Below are 19,854 nucleotides of genomic sequence, written 5' to 3' on the forward strand. Positions count from 1 at the left end.
AAGCACACATGGTATAATGAGTATCATCTTTTCTGATAGATAAGATTGTGAAATTTGCATTAAAAAGTAGGAATAAATCTGTCTTGCCTAAAGAAAAAGACCTAGACTGAAAACTTGATTATGTTTTTTTCTTTTGTTTTAAAAATAATTATTGTTTTTTGAATTTTTTTCTTTTAGTTTATGAGGTTGATCTTTTTTTATTTTTGGTTTCTCATTGACATCCTAAGTGTTTGTCAAAGCAGTAACTCTTTGGGAAGTATTGAGACAGAGAAAGGAAGAGGGAGTGGGGGGAGAGAGAGAGAGAGAGGAGATGGAGAACTCACATGATTGTAGACTTGAGCATCCTCTTGGAATTTTATTTATTCAGAGAAATAAAATTTGGAAACCAACCAAGCAAAGATTACTCTATTTTGTTTGTAGTATTTTCTTGATTTTTTCAGTTACATCATCAAATGAACTGTCCATACAGCTATAGGAGCAGAATTTAAAACCATCAAAGGGCCAAGTTGATACGAAGCAGATAGAGGGTACTTTCAGTTTGCAGTCAGCTCTATTTGAGGTGGCCTGTGTTTTGGAGCTGCCATCAAGGTCTCTCCATGCAAGCCTGCCTCTAGTCTTAAAGTACACATGACTTTCTTCTCCCAAAGGTTCAGTAGTTTGTGCTCATGCAGAGTAGTGGTTTATCGCAGCATGAAATTAAACAATAATTGTAATTGTACTTTCTTCCCTGAGGACCTTAAATACTGGAGATATTCTTTGAATGCATTTATTCAGACTTGCCCATGGCCACTTGTGCACTTGAGCAGGGCAAGTAACAATTTAAAGAGAGCTAATTTCAGCCTGTAAACATTTAGGGGCCACGTGGGCTAATGAAACTGATTTGTAGGCTTGTCCAGAGACATTCACAGACTCATTTGTAGGCATCTGCTTTGCATAGTTCAGGAACCCTTTAGTTTAATTGATCCAGAACAGCAAAAACAAAGTTAAATCTTATATATGTTGTGTGATCACATAGCTAATTAAAAACAAAAACAAACAACTACTTTTCGCTTAGCTTAGGGCATATACAGTAAGTGAATTACATGCATATCTGGTGTTCATTTTTCTATGAAAATAATTGTAGGGGCTGTGAACTGTTTCTCTATTGATAAAGATAGGGGTCGTATGTAACTGATACTTTTCTTTCAAAGAAATGTATACACTTGTATATACATATAGACTCTGTATTGTCACTGTTTCACAATTTTCATTTCTTTGGTCATTGAAAGATTTAAAGCATTTTCTAAATGACTTTAATTTTTCAAGCAGGTTGAGAAGTTCAAATGGATTTGACAGTAAGTTTTTATATTTGAACATTTTATTTTTATTTTTTCATCTCATTTATGGTGAGGTTCACTCTCCTGCTGGCATTTTTGTAGTTCTTGAAATTCTATTTATGATTTTTGTCTACTATAGAAGGTAGAAAGTTCAGTAGAAAAGTAGAAAGTTGAAGCTAAATCAGGACTGATGTCTGGTTTAAAATTTTTCGAATCACCTGCTTTTGACTGTGATTTTCCAGTTTCTCTGTGAGTGAGGGTATAATCACTGGGCTCATTTAGACTGTTCAACAACTCTTACTGTCACTTTTTTACATATTGCTCATTAGGAGCCATTCATAAGATTATATGTGAGTATCTTTTCCTATATGCTTCCAGTAGGACTCTATGTTCCAAATGGCTAAGCAGGGCTAAGCCATGTGAGACAACTTCCCCATGAAGCCCCTCTCAATGGCTACTCTGCAACTCCACCACAATCTACAAGCTCCTTTCCATATTCTTGACCCCTTGATGCAGATCAGGTCCCCTCCTGTCCTACGGTCTTGTTCTATCCTGCTTATAATGTTTTCAGTACCTCCTTTGCAGTTGATTTTTTTTCTCCTCCACCTATAAAACAATTTAAGTCATTTTTTGTACACAAGAAAAAAAGAATCTTTTTCTTGATTTTACCTAGCTTTCAAACTGCCACTCCTATCTCTCACCTTCAAATTAAATTGCAAAAGTATTAACATTCAATCTTCAGCCCATGGTGTCTGTCCCCACAACTCTACTGAGACTCTACTCTAACTGCTAAGTCACATGACCTCTTTTGAGTCCTCATGGAACTTGTGGCATTTGACATTGACCATTTAATCCGCTTTCTAAGTTTCCATGAGGCTATTCTTCCCTGGCTGTTCTTCTGTTTCTTTGTTGACTGGCTCTTTGTTTCTCTGACAGCCTCCTCTTCCTTCATCCAAGCCGAGAATCTTAGTCATTTACAATGCCCTTCCCACCCCACCATTCTTAGCTATCAACTTTGCCTTCTAACTCCATATTACCCCCACCACCATCTTTTTTTTTTTAAAGATTTTAATTATTTATTTTTTTCCCCCCAAAGCCCCAGTAGATAGTTGTATGTCATAGCTGCACATCCTTCTAGTTGCTGTATGTGGGACGTGGCCTCAGCATGGCCGGAGAAGCGGTGCATCTGTGCGCGCCTGGGATCCGAACCCAGGCCGCCAGCAGCGGAGCTCGTGCACTTAACCGCTAAGCCACAGAGCCCGCCCGCCCCACCACCATCTTTAAAAGCTATCTGTTTTGCTCTACCCCACTGCTCCTGCCTTAAAGCCTCTAACATTTATTTTCCTAAATAAAAAGTGTATACTTTCTTTTGACCTTGATTATATGTTAGCATTGTGGTTGATTTCTCTCCCTTTAAACTTTCCTGTGTTCCTATTGCAATTATCTTTCTAAATGATGAATCATCACTGACGTAGGATCCTTCAGTGGCTGCCAGTTACCTGCAGGATAGACTGAAAATCCCTTAGTCTGTGTCAATGCTCTTGACAGCCTGGCCCCAGTCCAACTTTTAGGCTCATGTTCATGAACCCTTTCATGCAATTTCGACCATGCAGAACATGACCACTCACCTATTAACACCTCCACATGGTCTCTAGAAAGCATCTTAAACAAAATGTTCCACCTCTCTTCCCATCCATCTCAGGATACGGCTGCTGCATCCTTCCAGTTACTGAGGCCAAAGTCTTGCAATCATACTTGACTCCCATATTCTCACATCCCCACATCCAACCCATCAGTAAATCCTTCAAAATATGTCAAGAATATATTAAGACTTTGATCACTTCCACATGCCACTCCTCATCTCTTCCCTGGGTTACAGGATGGCCTCCAAACTATTGCTTTCTAACAGTCTATTTCCAGAGAGTAGCCAGAATAACCCGTTTAAACTGAAAGTCAAATTGAGTCACTCTTCTGCTCTAATAGCATTCCATCTTACTCTGTAAAAGCAAAGTCCAAACACGGTCTACAAGGCCCTATTGATCTGCTCCCACTCCTCCAACTCTGCTGCCTCATTTCCTCTCAGCACAATCTGCTTTGGCCACACTCTCCTCCTTAACACAGCAAGCATGGTCCTGCCTCCGGGTGTTTGCACTTGCTGTTACCTCTGCCTGGAACACTCGTCATTTATCCATACGACTCATCTCCTCCCTTCTTTCAGGTCTATGCTCCAATTTCACCTCATCAGAGAGGCCTTGCCTATATAAAATAAATAAGCACCTATATAAAATAGTAACCACCCTGTCCCCCATACTTCCTAATCTTCTTGTCTTGATATATATGTAATATACTATATTCAATATATATTTACTTGTTTATTTATTTATTTTCTATTTCCCTTTGCTAGAATATAGCCAGAGACTTGCTCTGTTTTGATTGCTGCTCTTTCTTTCAAGTGTAGACCAGTGCCTGGCACATAGGTGTTCACTAAATGTGTTGAATGAATGTGAACAAGTTCTCACACTACTGGTGAAGCCAGGAGTGAAACTCAGCTTTGTCAGACTCAGGTGCCCATACACGTTAAGTATGTCACAGTTGGTCTATGAGGGTTCTACCTTCCAGGTGGAATGAGTGTGTTCTATAAACCTCTGCATACACCTCTGTTGTGTGACTTAGCAGACTGTATTGTGATTATAGTTTACATGTCTTTCTCTTATAGTATTTTTCTCCAGGGTAGGAGCCACATCTTATTCACATCTGTCACACCTAGCATGACTCATAGTGGGAGCTAAATACTTTTTTTTTTTTAATTATTGAATTGAACTTAGAAAGGAACAGTCTTTTCTGCTGATCTGACTTTTTACCAGGCACCCCCAAAGGAAGGGATTTTTGTTCCTTTCCTTATCCAGCAACAAGAAGCCAGAGAGATCTGTGAAATTGGGCTCATTATGCTGCTTACTCTACTAGGTATAAAGCAGTTACCACCATGAGACTAAAGTTCTCCACCTTAATTTTGATTTTATGAAATGGCAAAACCATAGCAAAGGATTTCTCTGGAGCCTTGTAATTTAGGACTTGGACAGGTAGAAGAGAACCAGTTAAACTTGTAGGAGGTGTTCCCAGCACACAGGCCTTCTATAACCAAACAAATCCCTTGCTGTCATATTCTCCATCTCCTCCTTTGTTTCTGGAATATACCTCTTAATGTGTTTTCATCATTTCGTCGTCATTTTAGGTCAGTGAAGTAGTCTGATAATCAGTTGATATTAATAATGTCTTTATATGGATACTGCATCTTGGTAGGGAGCTCAGAGAATTGTGCTTCTGGGATGTCGTGAAGCGTGATGGGCAGCTGAGTGCCTTCTGCAACCCAGAGGTGTAATTGCTTCAGAGGAAATGTATCTTTGAGGCTAATATTACCTGTCTTTCTTCAATTCCCTATATAAATATGTTTGGAGATATTACACTGATGATTGGAAGCTGTCAGGATGCCATGCGCAATAGTGTGGTTAAAGGATATTAGGCAATCTTTTTCAAATACCAAGAAACCATTCTGATTAACCTGTTTCAATAATGACTTTGAAGGCAATATATTCATAAGCATGTATTTATCTCTAGCTAAGTAATTAAAATGCCAATCTTTTCTATAATTTCAGAAATCTCAGCCTCCTTAAAAAGCCCTCAAGAGCCTCACCATCATTATTCAGGTAGGATGCATGTGCACATAGACATGACAACTGAGCTCAATGTCTGTGATTCTGCATTTGTAAACAGAAACATTGATGAATTCCACAGTACTGATATGACTCCCAACTGGAAAAGTTGTTGTTCACTCTGATGAGAAGAACATTCAGATTTCTTACCTTGCCTTTGACTTGGGAAAACAAGTTGTTAGGATTTAAGGGAATTTGGATTTTTTAAAAAAGATGTTTGTTTGTATTGGCAATTTACAAAACGTGAAGGAAAAAGATGACCTTGAGATTGAAAAATTTCTGGTAAACTCAAAGCCAGCCCAAAGCCAGAGATCTCTGTATTTTGAATTGAGGAAGAGACAGGCCTGAAACTAGTTCTTTGAGGGAGGGTTTTGTACCCTCACTGGGCCCTCAGTGAACATAGCCACTGAGTGAATGCCAAGCCCACAGAGTAAGTTCAACAAAAATACCTTACAAAGATGTTATTAAACAAGATGACAAGGGTCTTGACTCTCTTAAGCAACATCACTTCATGGTACTTTGGTTGTCTTTCTTTCAAAGTGGAAATAATTATACTTGCCCTTCCTGAGGAACAGTTTGCCAAAAGGCTAGTTGAGAATTAAGAGGGAAACACTTTGAAATGCAAAGCAATATAACAACCAACTGGACTTGTGCCATTGGGTGGCTTTTGGGCGTCATTGCTGTCAGCGTTGGATGAGATAATACACAGGCACGCTTTTTACACAGTCTGAAGCTCAGTACATGAGTAAGAGTTTATTGGTGTGATAATTACCATTATTATTACATCAAGGTCATGTGTTCAGGGTCCAGTAATAGACTGCCTGATCCTGAATTCTCTGTAGTGAATAGTGTTTCGGTGGATTCCAGACTCACATTCTAGGCTCTTATAACTGGGTCTTTCAGCTCAGCAGTAATCCATTATTTTGACTCCAGCTGTCAACTTAAGAAAGTCTCTGGTGAGGAATACCGTAACTCATATTGACTCTGATCTGCTAAGATACTATTAATAGGAAAATGCAGATCACTTGCTTCTAATTAAAACTGGTCTTCAGCTCTCTCTGGGAAAAGAAGGTGAACTGTGCAAAGTCAACAGTAGATGTCCCCACAGTCCACTGTGCATTAGAGTTGCTCTGGAAAAGTAAAACCAGAAAATGAAGACCACGGCTTAAAATGCCCTTTAAAAGAAAGTTCCACATACGTATGGATTAGTATGTGATTTAGTATTCAGGAAAGTGGAGGTGATAGCCCTAACTCAGGCCATGTTATATATATAATCTCATATAATCTGTTCCTAAGACTGGGATATCTTTCCTGTTTAAAGCATAGTTTATTTTAAATACTGTATTATAGATAATATTTTTGATAAAGGCAAAAATAAGGAATCTTTGAAATGAATATTTTTATGAATGAATAGTATTATATGACTATATTGATGTGGGGGAGGCTTTCTGTAAATTCAGCCCACTGATGCATACTTAAAAAGTAAATCTGTTTTTGTTTGCAGCCATTGAAAGGAACAATTTAATGAGGCTTTCTCAGACCATACCATTTACACCAATCCAACTGTTTGGTGAGTGCCATTTCTACCTTCTTGAGGTTGTGCCAGGGCAGAGCCGTAATATCTGAGTAAATCAAAGGAGAAACCATTTTGCATCATTTTAGTTGAAAATTTAGTTTTGCCAAAGGTTGCAGTTTAGTGAGATTAATTTCCTAAAATGGAAACCTTGTTAACTGCCCGGCTGGCATCTAGGGTCAAAATCTAGTACTGTGGGGATGGGAGCTATAATGAGCAGCAGTTGGGAAGAAAGCAATAATGCTGCACCTGGCACTCACTGATTTAACGCTGGAAGTAAGTAGGAAAGAAAAGAACCAACCAACCATGCGTAATAAACACAGAAGACAGCGATAAATGTCAATACGGTGAAAGCTAACAGACATCTGAAGGGAAGTGCTTTGTGTATTGTTTTTTATTTGTTTGTTTTGTTTCGTGTAAACGAATTGCTCTTAGCTCAGAGAGCCAATGCCATTTTTAAGGGCTGGAGTAGTAAAGACAAACAAGCTTGCGTTGGCCAAGGCTATGAAGCTCTCTGTCTGGCCAATTGACAATATAACAAGGGTCCCCACTGTCCTAGATCTTGATTCTCCTCACATTCTTCACATGGGGACAGATCAGGTGGCTTCTGATCACTGATGCAGATGCCTTCTCCTTCCACTTGGCTCCATGGCTGGTTTTGCAACTCAGTAGCTCTGTTCTAAATCCTCTAGGTATTACGTCCTCTGAAAGAGACCTTCAGTAGCATTTATCTGGGCATCAAAAGTAAATATTTGAAAATATGTCACTAAGCATTACCTAGACATGTCTTTTTGGTAAAGAATTAAATGCAGAGCGAGCAAATAGATTCCTTTCTTGGTAAACCAGCACAGCGTTCGGAAAAAAAGCCATTTGAAGCAGAGGTGTAAGAAGAAAATTAAACACAGGCTGGGCAGAAGTTGTCTCGAATATCTACTTCTGTTATGAAGCATTAAACACTGTATTAGGTGTGGTCTAGGCTGAATAAGAATTGCTCCCTGTTCAACAGCCTAAGAGTGGAAGCTGTGTAGCAGTTAACGAGCATTTTGTGTGTAAAATCCTTTAAGTGGGATTGAGTTTGTATCTGAGGTTCTAAGTCACGTTAGCCAGGTTAACATATTTAATCTTTACAGCAACCCAAGGAGGTGAGTGTTATTTTCACACCCATTTTACTGTTGAGGAAAGTGAGGCTTTAAATAACTTGTCCAAAGGTACAAGGAAGGAGGGAGAGGCTCTGGGGTGTGACCTTGGTTCTAACTCCAACTGGGTTAAACCATGCATGCTCAGTGGAGGTAATGTCACCCCCAAAGGAGCAAAGACATTTTTTTCTTTTTACATATAAAGCACAGATATATATAGGACTTAAACAGATATACTCTCTCTCTCTGGTATTAAAATGTCATGGAAGGGGCAATTAGGACAAAAATATGTAAAACGGCTTCTAAGGGGGACGATAATAAACCTGTGGATAAATTATCTCTTTAAAACTGTTTGTCTTTAACAAAAGAAGCATAGCCTTATTACTTTGATTTTGTTTTTGTCCAGTTATAGTCTATAATAAGAACAACTTAATTCTGGTATGACATCTGGTGCTTTGTCCTTCTCCCCCATCCTCCTTTACTGGACAATAACATGGCCAGATCCATGTCCTTGTCTGCCCTTGTCCCTGCGTAGGTGAAATTCCCCATTCTCCACTGAGCATTTGGGAAACTGAACATCAAGGCAGTTGATGTTTAGGATGCTGTCCATGTCACAGACATGAGATCTCATTGAATGCCTCCCCTGCACTTCTCTTTGCAGCAGGAGAAGAAGTCACTGTCTATAGGCTGGAGGAGAGTTCCCCTTTGAATCTTGATAAGAGCATGTCTTCTTGGTCCCAGCAAGGGAGAGCTGCAATGATCCAGGTGTTGTCCCAAGAGGAGATGGATGGTGGCCTCCGCAGAGCCATGAGAGTCATAAGTACCTGGTCTGAGGATGATGTTCTCAAGCCAGGGCAGGTTTTCATCGTGAAGTCCTTTCTTCCTGAGGTTGTGCAGGCATGGCACAAAATCTTCCAGGAGAGTACTGTGCTTCATCTTTGCCTCAGGGTAAGTCAGGGACCGGGAGCCCAGATGGACAGGTCAAAGAAAGGAGATCTGGCTACATCCTGATGAAGGGCCATTATCTTCAACCCAAAAGATAGCCTATTGTTTTTTGGAGGTGGTGGTATTTTGTTTTGTAGAGCTTTTTCTTTTGGAGTAGGGGGTAGTGGGAGCTGAATTAGGCAAAAAATCACCCTTGGGAGGCCTCTAGTAACTCTATGATCATTAATTAGTAGGCATGTGATAGTAAACCAATATTTTTATCTATGCTCCCTATTTTGTAGGAAATTCAACAACAAAGAGCTGCTCAAAAATTGATCTATACCTTCAACCAAGTGAAACCACAAACCATTCCCTACGCACCAAGGTGAGGAAATATTGGCACCCCGGCCCTTCACTTTATGTAGGAATTTCTATCAATTTCTTCTCAGCCCTAGTAGTCATGAGAAATACCAGACCCATGGGGAGGTTTCCCACGACCTTATTTTTGGATTCTTCCTTCCATGGTTCTGGAGACGGGTAATAAGGGAATTAGACATCACAGGAACACCTTGGCTTAAATCACTGAACTTACGTTGGTGGAGAAGAGAAGTTCAGACAGAGATCATGACTAACCTCTCAGTTACGTGAAGCAGGCAGATCCTGGGTGTAGTTACAATGTCTAGGAACATTATGGCAGAAAAACATTTCTATTTTAAGCATAGTTTCTTCCCCTAATATCTTAAAGAAATTAAGAACATTATAAGAATGAACTCTTGTTACTTTCACTTGAGGGTCTCCATACACTTGCATTCACTTAGCAAGGCAGATTATACTTAGGTGCTGAGGACTTAGAGTAAAATTTTATTGTTTCACTTACAAGGAACTTTATAGAGCACGGCAAGAAAAGTTGAGTCCAGTACTCATAAAAGAGCTGGAAAGTTCCCTCAAAGAGAAGGGAGGCAGGTAAACATGGGGAAAACTCCCAATCTTTGCATTCCATTTCTTGCATAGAAAGGCCAAGGGCATGGGCACTGAGGCTGCATCAGACCAGAGTCAGGTCATCTCCCCTGCTGCTGACTCTTCAGTTATGTAAGTCCCCCCTTTGCTGTCTTGTGGGGAATCAATGGCCTCTTTTTCCCCCTCATAGGTTCCTGGAAGTTTTCTTAATCTACTGCCATTCAGCCAACCAATGGTTGACCATTGAGAAGTATATGACGGGGGAGTTCCGGAAATATAACAACAATAACGGGGATGAAATTGCCCCCAGCAACACCTTGGAGGAGCTGATGTTGGCTTTCTCTCACTGGACCTACGAGTATACCCGGGGAGAGCTGCTGGTTTTAGATTTACAAGGTGATTGATAGCCTAAAAGGGATACCACGCGGGAGAGGCAAAGTTCAGGAAACATTGACCAGGGATTGCTTTGTCCATGTTACTGTCACCTGCATTTGACCCCGGCTCTTTCTTTACTCAAAGCCATAGTTAAGGTCTTTCAGTGGAGACATTACCTTGACAGTGTGTGCTTTTTTCTTTTTCTTTTTTAAATTTGAAAACTGAAAGATAGTATCCATTTTCTCAATTTATTTATTATTTGTGAAACTGACCTAAGTGGTAGTAACCAGACGGGTGTCCCAAGAGATCTTGCAAGAACCAGGATGAGTAATGGATGGAGTTGCTCTGTCTAGCTTTGAAGGGAGGTGGGGCCATTTATTTCAGAGACATTGTACAGTGGTGATCATGAGCACCTACTGTGTTGTTTCCCACTTAGATCAAGGGAAAAATCCAGGCAGATGATTAGCTGTCTAAAATTTAAAGACATCTAAAACTTTGATCTTAATGGGGAATGATTTCTGTATCAGATTTTTGAGTTTTATGGCTTTACCTCAGACTTATTCACAATAACACTTAGGCATGCATTAATATACACAGGAAAGTTTAAATTCTGGGCATTTTTCATGATTTTGAGCTCAAATCTTTAGCAATTTATAATTTAGCTTGCTCTCTTTGCTGTTATCTTGATATGACAGTTTACGAAAGTACAAACTCAGTCTGAGAGAGACGACGCAGTGCACTCTTATTTAACGGAAGCCTTTGATCAGTGCATCTCCCCACTATCAACACCTCACATGGGATTTAAAATCCTGCAGCACAAAACAGAGTATCTCTAGCAGGCTTTCCTTGCAGGGACAGAACGAAATATGTATTAAGGTCAAAGTTTAGTCCTTGGGCTCACTGACTGGGGCTTTGGTTTTAAATAAGGGATTTAGCCCAGGAACTTTTATAGACATTATCTCATTTAATCCCAGAAGCAGCACCTTGAGGTAGATATTGTGGGGAATTTAGGCCCAGAAAGTTTAAATAACTTGCCCAAGGTTGCACAGCTGCTTAAGGGGGTCCAGGACGTGTGCTTAAGCTGGTTTGACCATCCATATTCTTTCCTTTTCACTGTACTGTCTTTGATTTCTTTATGAGTTTCGTGCCCATATGACATAAACATGTTATGGTTCATTTAAACAGATTGGGCCTTTTTCTTGTCCTTTCTGATTTTGCCACCTCTCCAGTCCTGGGATTCTGTGCTGAAAGCCAGGCTTGGAGGCGGGGGACAGTCTGGATAGGTAACCCTGGGGTATCATGAGCTATGTTCAGTAAGACTGCAAAGCCATTTTGATTGAAATTTGTGCCACGTGTTCAAGGATCTGTATGCACTTTTTAAACTACACATAAGTCCTTCTGTCCTTTCAGATCTGTGCTGTTTACAGGGTTGAATTATATTTCTAACCCTGACACACAATATTTTAGGAAGCAATGTAAACAAAGTTAAAACGGTTGAGATGATTCAGCTTTTAAACCAGCAAGTACATGATCCATGTAAACCTAGCACGCTGGTGCCCAAGGCGTCTGCTTTTGTAGCTGATGTTGGGGAGAAGTTGATTGTTTTCATCTGGACTTGAGTGTCTGTGCTTTGAGTTTTGGGTGGAGTTGTTTAAAAAGCAAAAACAGAAACAAAAAAAAAAAAACAAAGAAAAACTTTAAGGAATTAATGATGACTCTTCAGTGTGTTTTGTATTCCACTTGAATAGGTTTTTGTTTAATGATGTTTATGTTTGGGGATTTTTATGTCTCTTAGTAATCCAAAGTGACATTAAACAGAACAAATGCTCTGTTGCATCTTGGGGGGAAAGGGGAATTAACTTTATTCTTTTACTGGGCGATTATGTGAATTACAGAAATAGGCCATTCCAAATAAACTATGTCAAAACATTGACCTTCAAAGAAGGGAAGAGTGGACATCATAGAGTGAGTGTGAAGAAATTGAGATACTTATCGGAGAGTTTTGGCCCATTGGTTAGGTCTGAATTTATGGAAGAACATGGATCCTATAATAGTAATACATAAGCAGTTATATTACTGCTGCTACTTATTCACATTTACTGAGTACTTATTTTGTGCCAAGCACTTGGCTAAAGGCTTACACATTGTCGTATTTAATCCAAACCAGGTTGGAAAGGTAAAATGGGGAGAATATAATGTATTCTTAAAATATCTTAATGGTTTTTGGTTCAGTTTTGTATTTCTTTAATTGACTGGGATTTCTAGTCTTTGGAGGGATAATGCATCGTCTGGGTGGTAGGGAGTGGAAACTGAGAGGCCCCGCAGCAGCAGTTAGGAGGCTCTCTGGAGTTGCAATGCTGGCCTCTGACTCCTGGCTCCACCGTGAATTAGCTGCGTGACCAGGGGGCGACCACCTTGAGTTCCACTTCCCTCGTTTGTAATCGGGGAAAATAACATTATGTACTTAACTCACAGGATTGTTAAGGGGCTGAAATGAGACAAGTTCCTGACACATAGTAAGCCCTCAGTAAATGTTAGTTATTGCTGTTGTTAGTATTGATCTCTGTGGTTCTTTACAATGGAAGTTAATCTTCAGTAGGGGGTAGACTATTCTTAGCTATGTGGTCCTAGTGGTACTACAGAGAGAGCCCAGCTTTGGCCTCTGTAACGTGGAGCCCTGATTGTCTTGCTGTGGCTCCCTGTTGCTTTGAGGGAAAGAAGAACAGTTTATTCTTTCAGTTTCTTCTTTTCTTCTCCTTTCTTCCTTCTTCTAAGGGAGTGCCAATCATTAACCCAGGAGCTGACACACCAGGCGGGGAACCTGAACTCTGAGGGGAGACTTGACCAATTTCCAATTACTTGTAATTATACTGTAGTTTTCCAGTCTCTTTCCATTTAAAAATCCTACATGTGAGGGCCTGAATCATCATCATTACACTTGAAATGCAACATTTAATTCCCAGCAATGGGAATTGAAAACAATTGCATTTCAAATTACAGTGGTCTGGAGCAATTTTTTAAAGCTCATTATATTTTTCAGAAGAACTTTTTGAGATATTAGATTTTTTATTTAACAAAGCAGTTTCCAGAATAGGTCAGCATTAGCATCAACATCATCCTCATGAATTCTGCTGCTACAAAGAAGGTAACTTCTTTCCACAGATGTAGAAGTTCACTGATGTATCCCAAGGTGGTTGGGATCAGAATGTAAGTCTCTGGGTTTCTTATAAGGGCATGATGCATATGACCTGTACATGGGCATTTACTCTAGCAAAGCTGGTATAGAGATATCATTGGGATTTTTAGATGTTAAAATGTCTTATTTTCTTTTGTGTTTTCAAATATCTAGGAAAATATGTGTATAGAATAGGCTCTGATGTTAAAGTTTGTCTATTGGGTGATTCCTGTGTAGCTGAGGGAGACAGGGGAGATGGTGGTGGTACAGGATTGATTCTCTGGACTGCTCTCTATTTTTCGCACATTGGAATGCCCCTCTGCCCTTTGAGGGCCCCAAAATATATATTTAGTAGTTAAGCTTTGAACTGTCAGATTGGGTTTAGGGGTATAAAGGTGTATGGATATTCTACCTTCATTCTTATAGGGGGATTTATTCATTATGAAACAGTACTTTAGGGAAATGAGATAATCAGAACATGATTTTACCAGTGGTAAGGAAAATAGAATTTTACTTCACAAGAGGTCTTGATAGAATAAAGACAAGAAAAATAGCAGTTGACATTTTTTAGCACCTTCTGGGTCAGACACTTTGCTAAGCAGTTTGTATACAATAGTTCATTTACTTTTCTCAGTAACTCTATAAGATAAGGCCCATTATTAGTCACACTTTCAGATGACAAAACTGAGATTCAGAGAGGTTAAAGGAGGTGTCCAGGTCACACAACTAGAAAGTGGTGGGGCCGTGAGTGGAACCCAGATCATTTGTCTTTTTTTTTTTTAAAGTTTATTTTTTTAGTTGCGGTAACATTGGTTTATAACATTATATAAATTCAGGTGTATATCATTATATTTGATTTCTGTGTGGACTACATCCTGTTTACCGCTCAAAGACTAATTACCATCTATCACTGTACACATGTGCCCTGTCACCCCTTTCACCCTCCTCCCTCCCCTCTTCCCCTCTGGTAACCACCAATCTAATCTCTGTATCTATGTGTTTGTTTGTTTGTTGTTGTTTTTATCTTCCACTTACGAGTGAAATCATATAGTATTTGGCTTTCTCCATCTGACTTATTTCCCGTAGAGTAATAGCCTCAATGTCCATTCATGTTGCATTTCTCTTCTGCCCATCTAACGAGCAAAGAGATTTGCAGTAAACAAGAGCTGATGTGATTTTGATAAACTTTTTTTCTCTATAAAACTTCCTTTTTCTCAATTGATATTACCTCTTTATGTACTGTGCATATTCCCAGCTTTATTTACAGTTTACTCAGACATCAGCCTAAAACTTTCATCACTGCTGGAAACTTCAGGTTTAAAGTTAGGTCTTAGCTTAAAGGATAATAAAGGATTTGTAACCTTTAGTCTTTCTATTGATGGTACTTGGGCTATCTACCTGTTAGTTGTTCTGTTTATTTACTACATAGTTAGAAAAGCAGAGTCTCTCTAGGCTGTTTCTTCTTATATGTGTAATGAGAAAAGTATAAAGAGCCCAGCCTCTTCCTATGACTTTTTCTTTAAAATGAATAAATGACAAGCAAAGCACATTTTGCACACTTCCCATTGAGCCCGTGTTTCAGCCTTACGTTCTATTTCCCTATTCAAAATCAATGTCTGAAGAGATTCTAAGCCAGGGGTTCTTAGAGGATCCCTGGGTAGAATTCAGAGGGTCTGTGAACTTTGATGAGAAAAGAAATTACACCGTTATTTTCACTAACCTGTAGCTGAAATGTATCATTTCCTTCAATTATCATGGAGACCACAAATCACAGTGGTATTGCCAGTATCCGTGACCACTTGCAATAGCAATTACAGATATTAACATAGCACATTACAGTGTTGGCAGATATCTCAAAACACTGTTTATATTTATTACTTGTTGGATGTTATAGTAGTTATTAGACTTGTGCTAGATCCTGTTAATTAACATATTAATAAAGAAGCACATGTATTGCAATACAAATTAAAAAATATTTTGATAACTATTTCAGTGTCATTGGTTTCCTTTGTAATCCTATGTATTTAAATTATGCATTTTAAAACATTATTCTGAGAAGGGGGTCCCTTAGCTTTGCCAGAGTGACAAAGAGGATCATGACACAAAAAAGGCTGAAAACCCCTACTCTAAGCATGTTCTTTTCCTAAGGAAGTCAGTTTCTTAGGGGAAAGGTCTATAAACTATAAGGATTACATTCTCTTGTAAAAGATTTAGCATATGGTAAAATATACAGAACATAGAAAAAATCTTTCTTTTTTAAAACAGTGGTTAGAAAACATTTTTTTTTTTTTTGCCAAATAGAAGTACATAATAATGTTATAAAATTCATATGATTTGTAGATAATTTTCCCACAAAGTTGGTCTCTTCCAAGCAAAGAGAACCAGTGCTGATTAGAGGATGATCTCAGAAATCACTGGATTATGCCCAAATGGTGCATTCACCTGTCTGATCAGCTTGCCTACAAAACATTACTGCTGTCGGAAATCAGTCTCCTCACCACTTAACAGAGATTCACTTTGGGTGTTGATCCCTGTTTTGATAAATGGTAGCTTTAAATTACACTTATGTTATCCTTTTATGTGTTGGTGTAATTTTTTAAGAAGTAAATTTTATTGAAGAATAACATACATTCAGGAAAGTGACACAGCATAAGCATACAGCTCAAAGAATTTTCACAACTGAACACGTGTGTAACCAGTACCCAGATCAAGAATTTGGGGGCGTTTGTGTTCTACTGTTTACAAATGCTGTATATATAGCATTTGATGTGTGTCTTGGATGGAGCAGAGGTTGTACCTGCAGAACCACACAGCACCTTGAGTCTTGCTGAGCACTGATGGACTCCGTCTAAGGAGACTGTGGACTAGTGGGAGGGACACAAACTTGGGCTCAGCTTGAAGCCTCTTGTCACCACTTGTGGACTGTGCAACCTCTGACAAATTGCTTAATCTTTTTGAACATAAATGTACTCATTGGTAAAATGAGGATATGAGGATGCTAATGCTTTTCTTTTATGATTGCTGAGAATTAGAGAAAATAAAATTAGGATGTCTAGTGTATATGGATGGTAAAGGAATGGTGGATCAGTAACTGTGAACACACCGCTGAAACATTTATTTGTGGCCTAGAAGTTTATTATAACATAAGAGGGGGTTGTAGGAAACAATACATTAGCTAAAAATTTTGAACGACACCTGGACAATTTTTATAGTACAGTTAATTCACATGATGTTTAACTTACTACCGGGTGGATATAGGTTTAAAGAAAAAAATTAAAATTTGATTATTATTTTCTTGAATTTTTGAGAAAATGAAACCCCCATTTGCTAAACGAATTATCTTTCTTCTTTGAAGGTGTTGGAGAAAATTTGACAGATCCATCTGTTATAAAACCTGAAGACAAACAGTAAGTTAATTTATGATGCTATCATTTAGAAAATTGCATTTAACACACTGTACATGGTTTTTAAAAAGTAATTTTTATACATTTATATTTCTTGCCTAGATCCTAGGAAGGTTTTGAGGCAGCTTTTATCTATATCTATATCTAAATATAAATATATATATATCCATCCAACTACAATATAATAAAATACAATAAGATTTAAAATACAGTAAGATTTTAAAGAAAGCGTAGATTAGGAAATGGAGGCAAAAAGAAAACATGGAAATAAAATACGAATTAAATCTGGAGTTAAGTTGGTACACATAAATGGAAATTCTAAAGACCAATACAGTAGCATGAACTTTGTTGCAGATTTGACTGAGTTTTCTAGTGGCCCAGACAAAAGAGAAATGTAGGTAAGTTCAGCCTCTATAGGCTTTGACATGAAAACAATTAATGTCACAGGAGAAACACAGTTCCCTTTGTTGTCTGCACAATGGAGTCATTGCATCTTATCATGGGCAGCGTCTTCCATCACATGCCTATAAGATGAAAACTGAAGGCATAAAGTGTGTTATTCAGTAACGGCAAATGTATGAGAGGCCAAAACAATGGGGCTTAAATATGAAGTGTCAGACTATCTGTTAATTCGGGGCTGAAGTTTAAATTATATGGAGGGTTGAGTCAGCCGCGTGTCCTTTGGCATTTTATCCCATAGGCAGGCTTTTGGGAGGACTTGGCAGTAGAATATCTGAGGTTGTATTCTTCTGTTGAAGGTGGAGTAGAAAGAAAGAAGTGATGGTGCTGATTAGGGACTGATCAATATGGCAGACGACAGTGGTTCTCAAACATGAGCTTTCGTCCTAATCACCAGGACAGCTTGTTAAAACACTGATTGCTGTGTTTCTGGTTCAGGGGTTTGGGGTGAGGCCAAATAATGTAAAAAACTTCCAGATGATTCTGATGCTGCTGGCCCGGAGACCGCACTTTGAGAACTGCTAGCATACAACATTTTTAGTTCTTAGTTGTCCTAAGTGTCTATACTTATATACAAGATTAACTAAGTGGTCAATCCCTATACAATAAAAATCTGAAATTTTTACTTCCATCTCGCAGGAATCATATTGTAAGTATTCACTGCTTTAATGCTCTGTTCTTTTACTCAACGATTGATTTAAATATGGTCTCATCTGTAGGCTTCTATGCAAAGAGATTCCATCTCAAAGTGTTTTAGCTGTCTCTTTGGACTTAGGTGCGCTAGAGAATATAAAATTGATCCATGTTGCTCCTATGCATCCAATTCCTATGATATTTGACCATGCAGTTCATGTTGTAACCCTTAGGGTATGGTAAAGGCTTTATTATTTTTCACTTTAGCAGAGCTAAAGTGTTTTTAGCTAAGAATATTATTTCTTCAGTACCCCTGTGTGCCCAAGGGTTTGTAGTAGGAACCTTGTATGACAAGTACTTCCTTTATAATTTTGCAGTGAAAATTTTTTTGTGTATTTACTTAACCAAGTTTATGTATATTCTATCATTTGTTAAATTGTGACCTTGGCATATGTCATTTAATATTACCTGAATATTTCCATCTTTTAGAATTCTAAGATTATGTTATCCCACTAGACAGCTGAGTATTTAATTGCATTCTATAGGCCAGTGGGTCTCAATTTCTATTAAGGTCACTGAGGAAAATTTTTTTAAAAAGTTGCTCAGAATTGGCATCAAATCAGAATCTCTGAGGATAGGGCCCTGATGTCTGTATTTTTTACAAGTTCCCCATATGATTCTAGCAGACAACCAGGGTTGGAAACATCGGTCGTATGGCAAACTTTATTTATTTATTTTAAAGATACTTTACTTTTTTTTTTTTGAGGAAGATCAGCCCTGAGCTAACATCCATGCTAATCCTCCTCTTTTTGCTGAGGAAGACTGGCTCTGAGCTAACATCTATTGCCAATCCTCCTCCTATTTTTTCCCCAAAGCCCCAGTAGGTAGTTGTATGTCATAGTTGCACATCCTTCTAGTTGCTGTATGTGGGATGCAGCCTCAGCATTGCTGGAGAAGCGGTGCGTCGGTGCGCGCCCGGGATCTGAACCCGGGTCAGCAGTAGTGGAGCTTGTGCACTTAACCGCTAAGCCACGGGGCCGGCCCCACAAACTTTACTTTTTATGACTTGAGGATGGGAACTCTGGAAACTGATAGGATGGCATCACTGTAGCCTGCCTGGTTTTGTGGGGTCACCTAATTTCGGGCACAGTTGGTCTTCATGGTGAAGATAACAAGAAGTACTATTTTCTTGCAATGGTGGTGAATTACATCTAATGAGTTCAGTGGGCTCACATTTTTGGATGTCTTCTGTTTGTTAAACCTTTTCTGAGCAAAGCATGGGCCACGGACCAATAACATCAGCATCACCTGGGAGAGTGTTGAGTCTCAAGACCCTCCACAGATCTCCTGAATCTGAAGTTTCACAATCTCCTCAGGTGATTTGGTGTAAATTAATGTTTGAGAAGCAGCGGTTTAAGCAAGTGCTTTCACATGTTGTTTATTTTACCCTTAACCACAACCTTAGAAGTAGGTACCTTCAATCCTAGTTCCCAATGAGAAAACTGAAGCTCAGTGAAGAATGCTAACTGCCTACGACTAGGGGGGCGGTCAATGAAGAGGAGTAATCCTCTACCAAAAGAGATGTTGTGCTGCAAATTCTGGTGTTGTCTCTAATGCCTGTTGTCTCTTAACTTTCCCCAACCTTTTGCACGCGAAGACCAAGTCATCGGACCTTCTCCCCCAGATCCCGTCTGGGCACTTGGCCACTCAGTGGAGGCTGCCTCAGTTATTGCTAGTTTGGGAATGTATCTTTTCTTTTACTGCTTTAATGGTTTTGGACACAGGACAAGTATGAAATTATGATGATGATGTGTTCTTTAGTAAATCTATGTATACGTGGCACTAATTAGCATTTCCTCGAATGTGGAACCAAGTTACCACCTGCTTTTCCTGTGCTGTGAAAAATCTGGAAAACAGTTGTATTTTTTTTTTAAACTTTGTTATCTGAGACTGCAAGGGTGTAGAAATGCTGTAGGGTGTAGACCCAAATGATTGTCCCTATGGCCCTCCTTCACTCTCCCCTGTGCAGGGAGTGGTCGAACCCCTGATATACACATTTTATAGTAATTTTGATTCTTTTGTCTTACTTTCCACAAAGCTCCTGGAGGGAAATGATTTAGCTTAGAGCTTGCATCTAAGAATCAATGTTACATCTCTAAGTTGGGGGTTTTCATGCTTTACTGGGAGGAAAG

The 19,854-nt window shown here is 39.0% G+C and overlaps 1 protein-coding gene across 2 annotated transcripts in view; it reads left to right on the plus strand.

Moving 5' to 3' along the window:
• The window catches only part of TRPM6 (transient receptor potential cation channel subfamily M member 6), a 143,265-nt gene that overhangs the window by 117,178 nt on the left and 6,233 nt on the right, over positions 1-19,854 (plus strand). For both annotated transcript variants that reach the window (XM_058565639.1, XM_058565638.1), the window contains 7 exons: positions 1,309-1,334; positions 4,970-5,020; positions 6,531-6,596; positions 8,397-8,683; positions 8,962-9,044; positions 9,807-10,012; positions 16,522-16,573. In XM_058565639.1, coding sequence (XP_058421622.1) covers positions 1,309-1,334; positions 4,970-5,020; positions 6,531-6,596; positions 8,397-8,683; positions 8,962-9,044; positions 9,807-10,012; positions 16,522-16,573 — 771 coding nt within the window. The remainder of the gene's footprint in view (positions 1-1,308; positions 1,335-4,969; positions 5,021-6,530; positions 6,597-8,396; positions 8,684-8,961; positions 9,045-9,806; positions 10,013-16,521; positions 16,574-19,854) is intronic.

Source organism: Diceros bicornis, chromosome 22 (genome assembly GCF_020826845.1).
Source record: "Diceros bicornis minor isolate mBicDic1 chromosome 22, mDicBic1.mat.cur, whole genome shotgun sequence".
Classification (NCBI taxonomy): domain Eukaryota; kingdom Metazoa; phylum Chordata; class Mammalia; order Perissodactyla; family Rhinocerotidae; genus Diceros; species Diceros bicornis.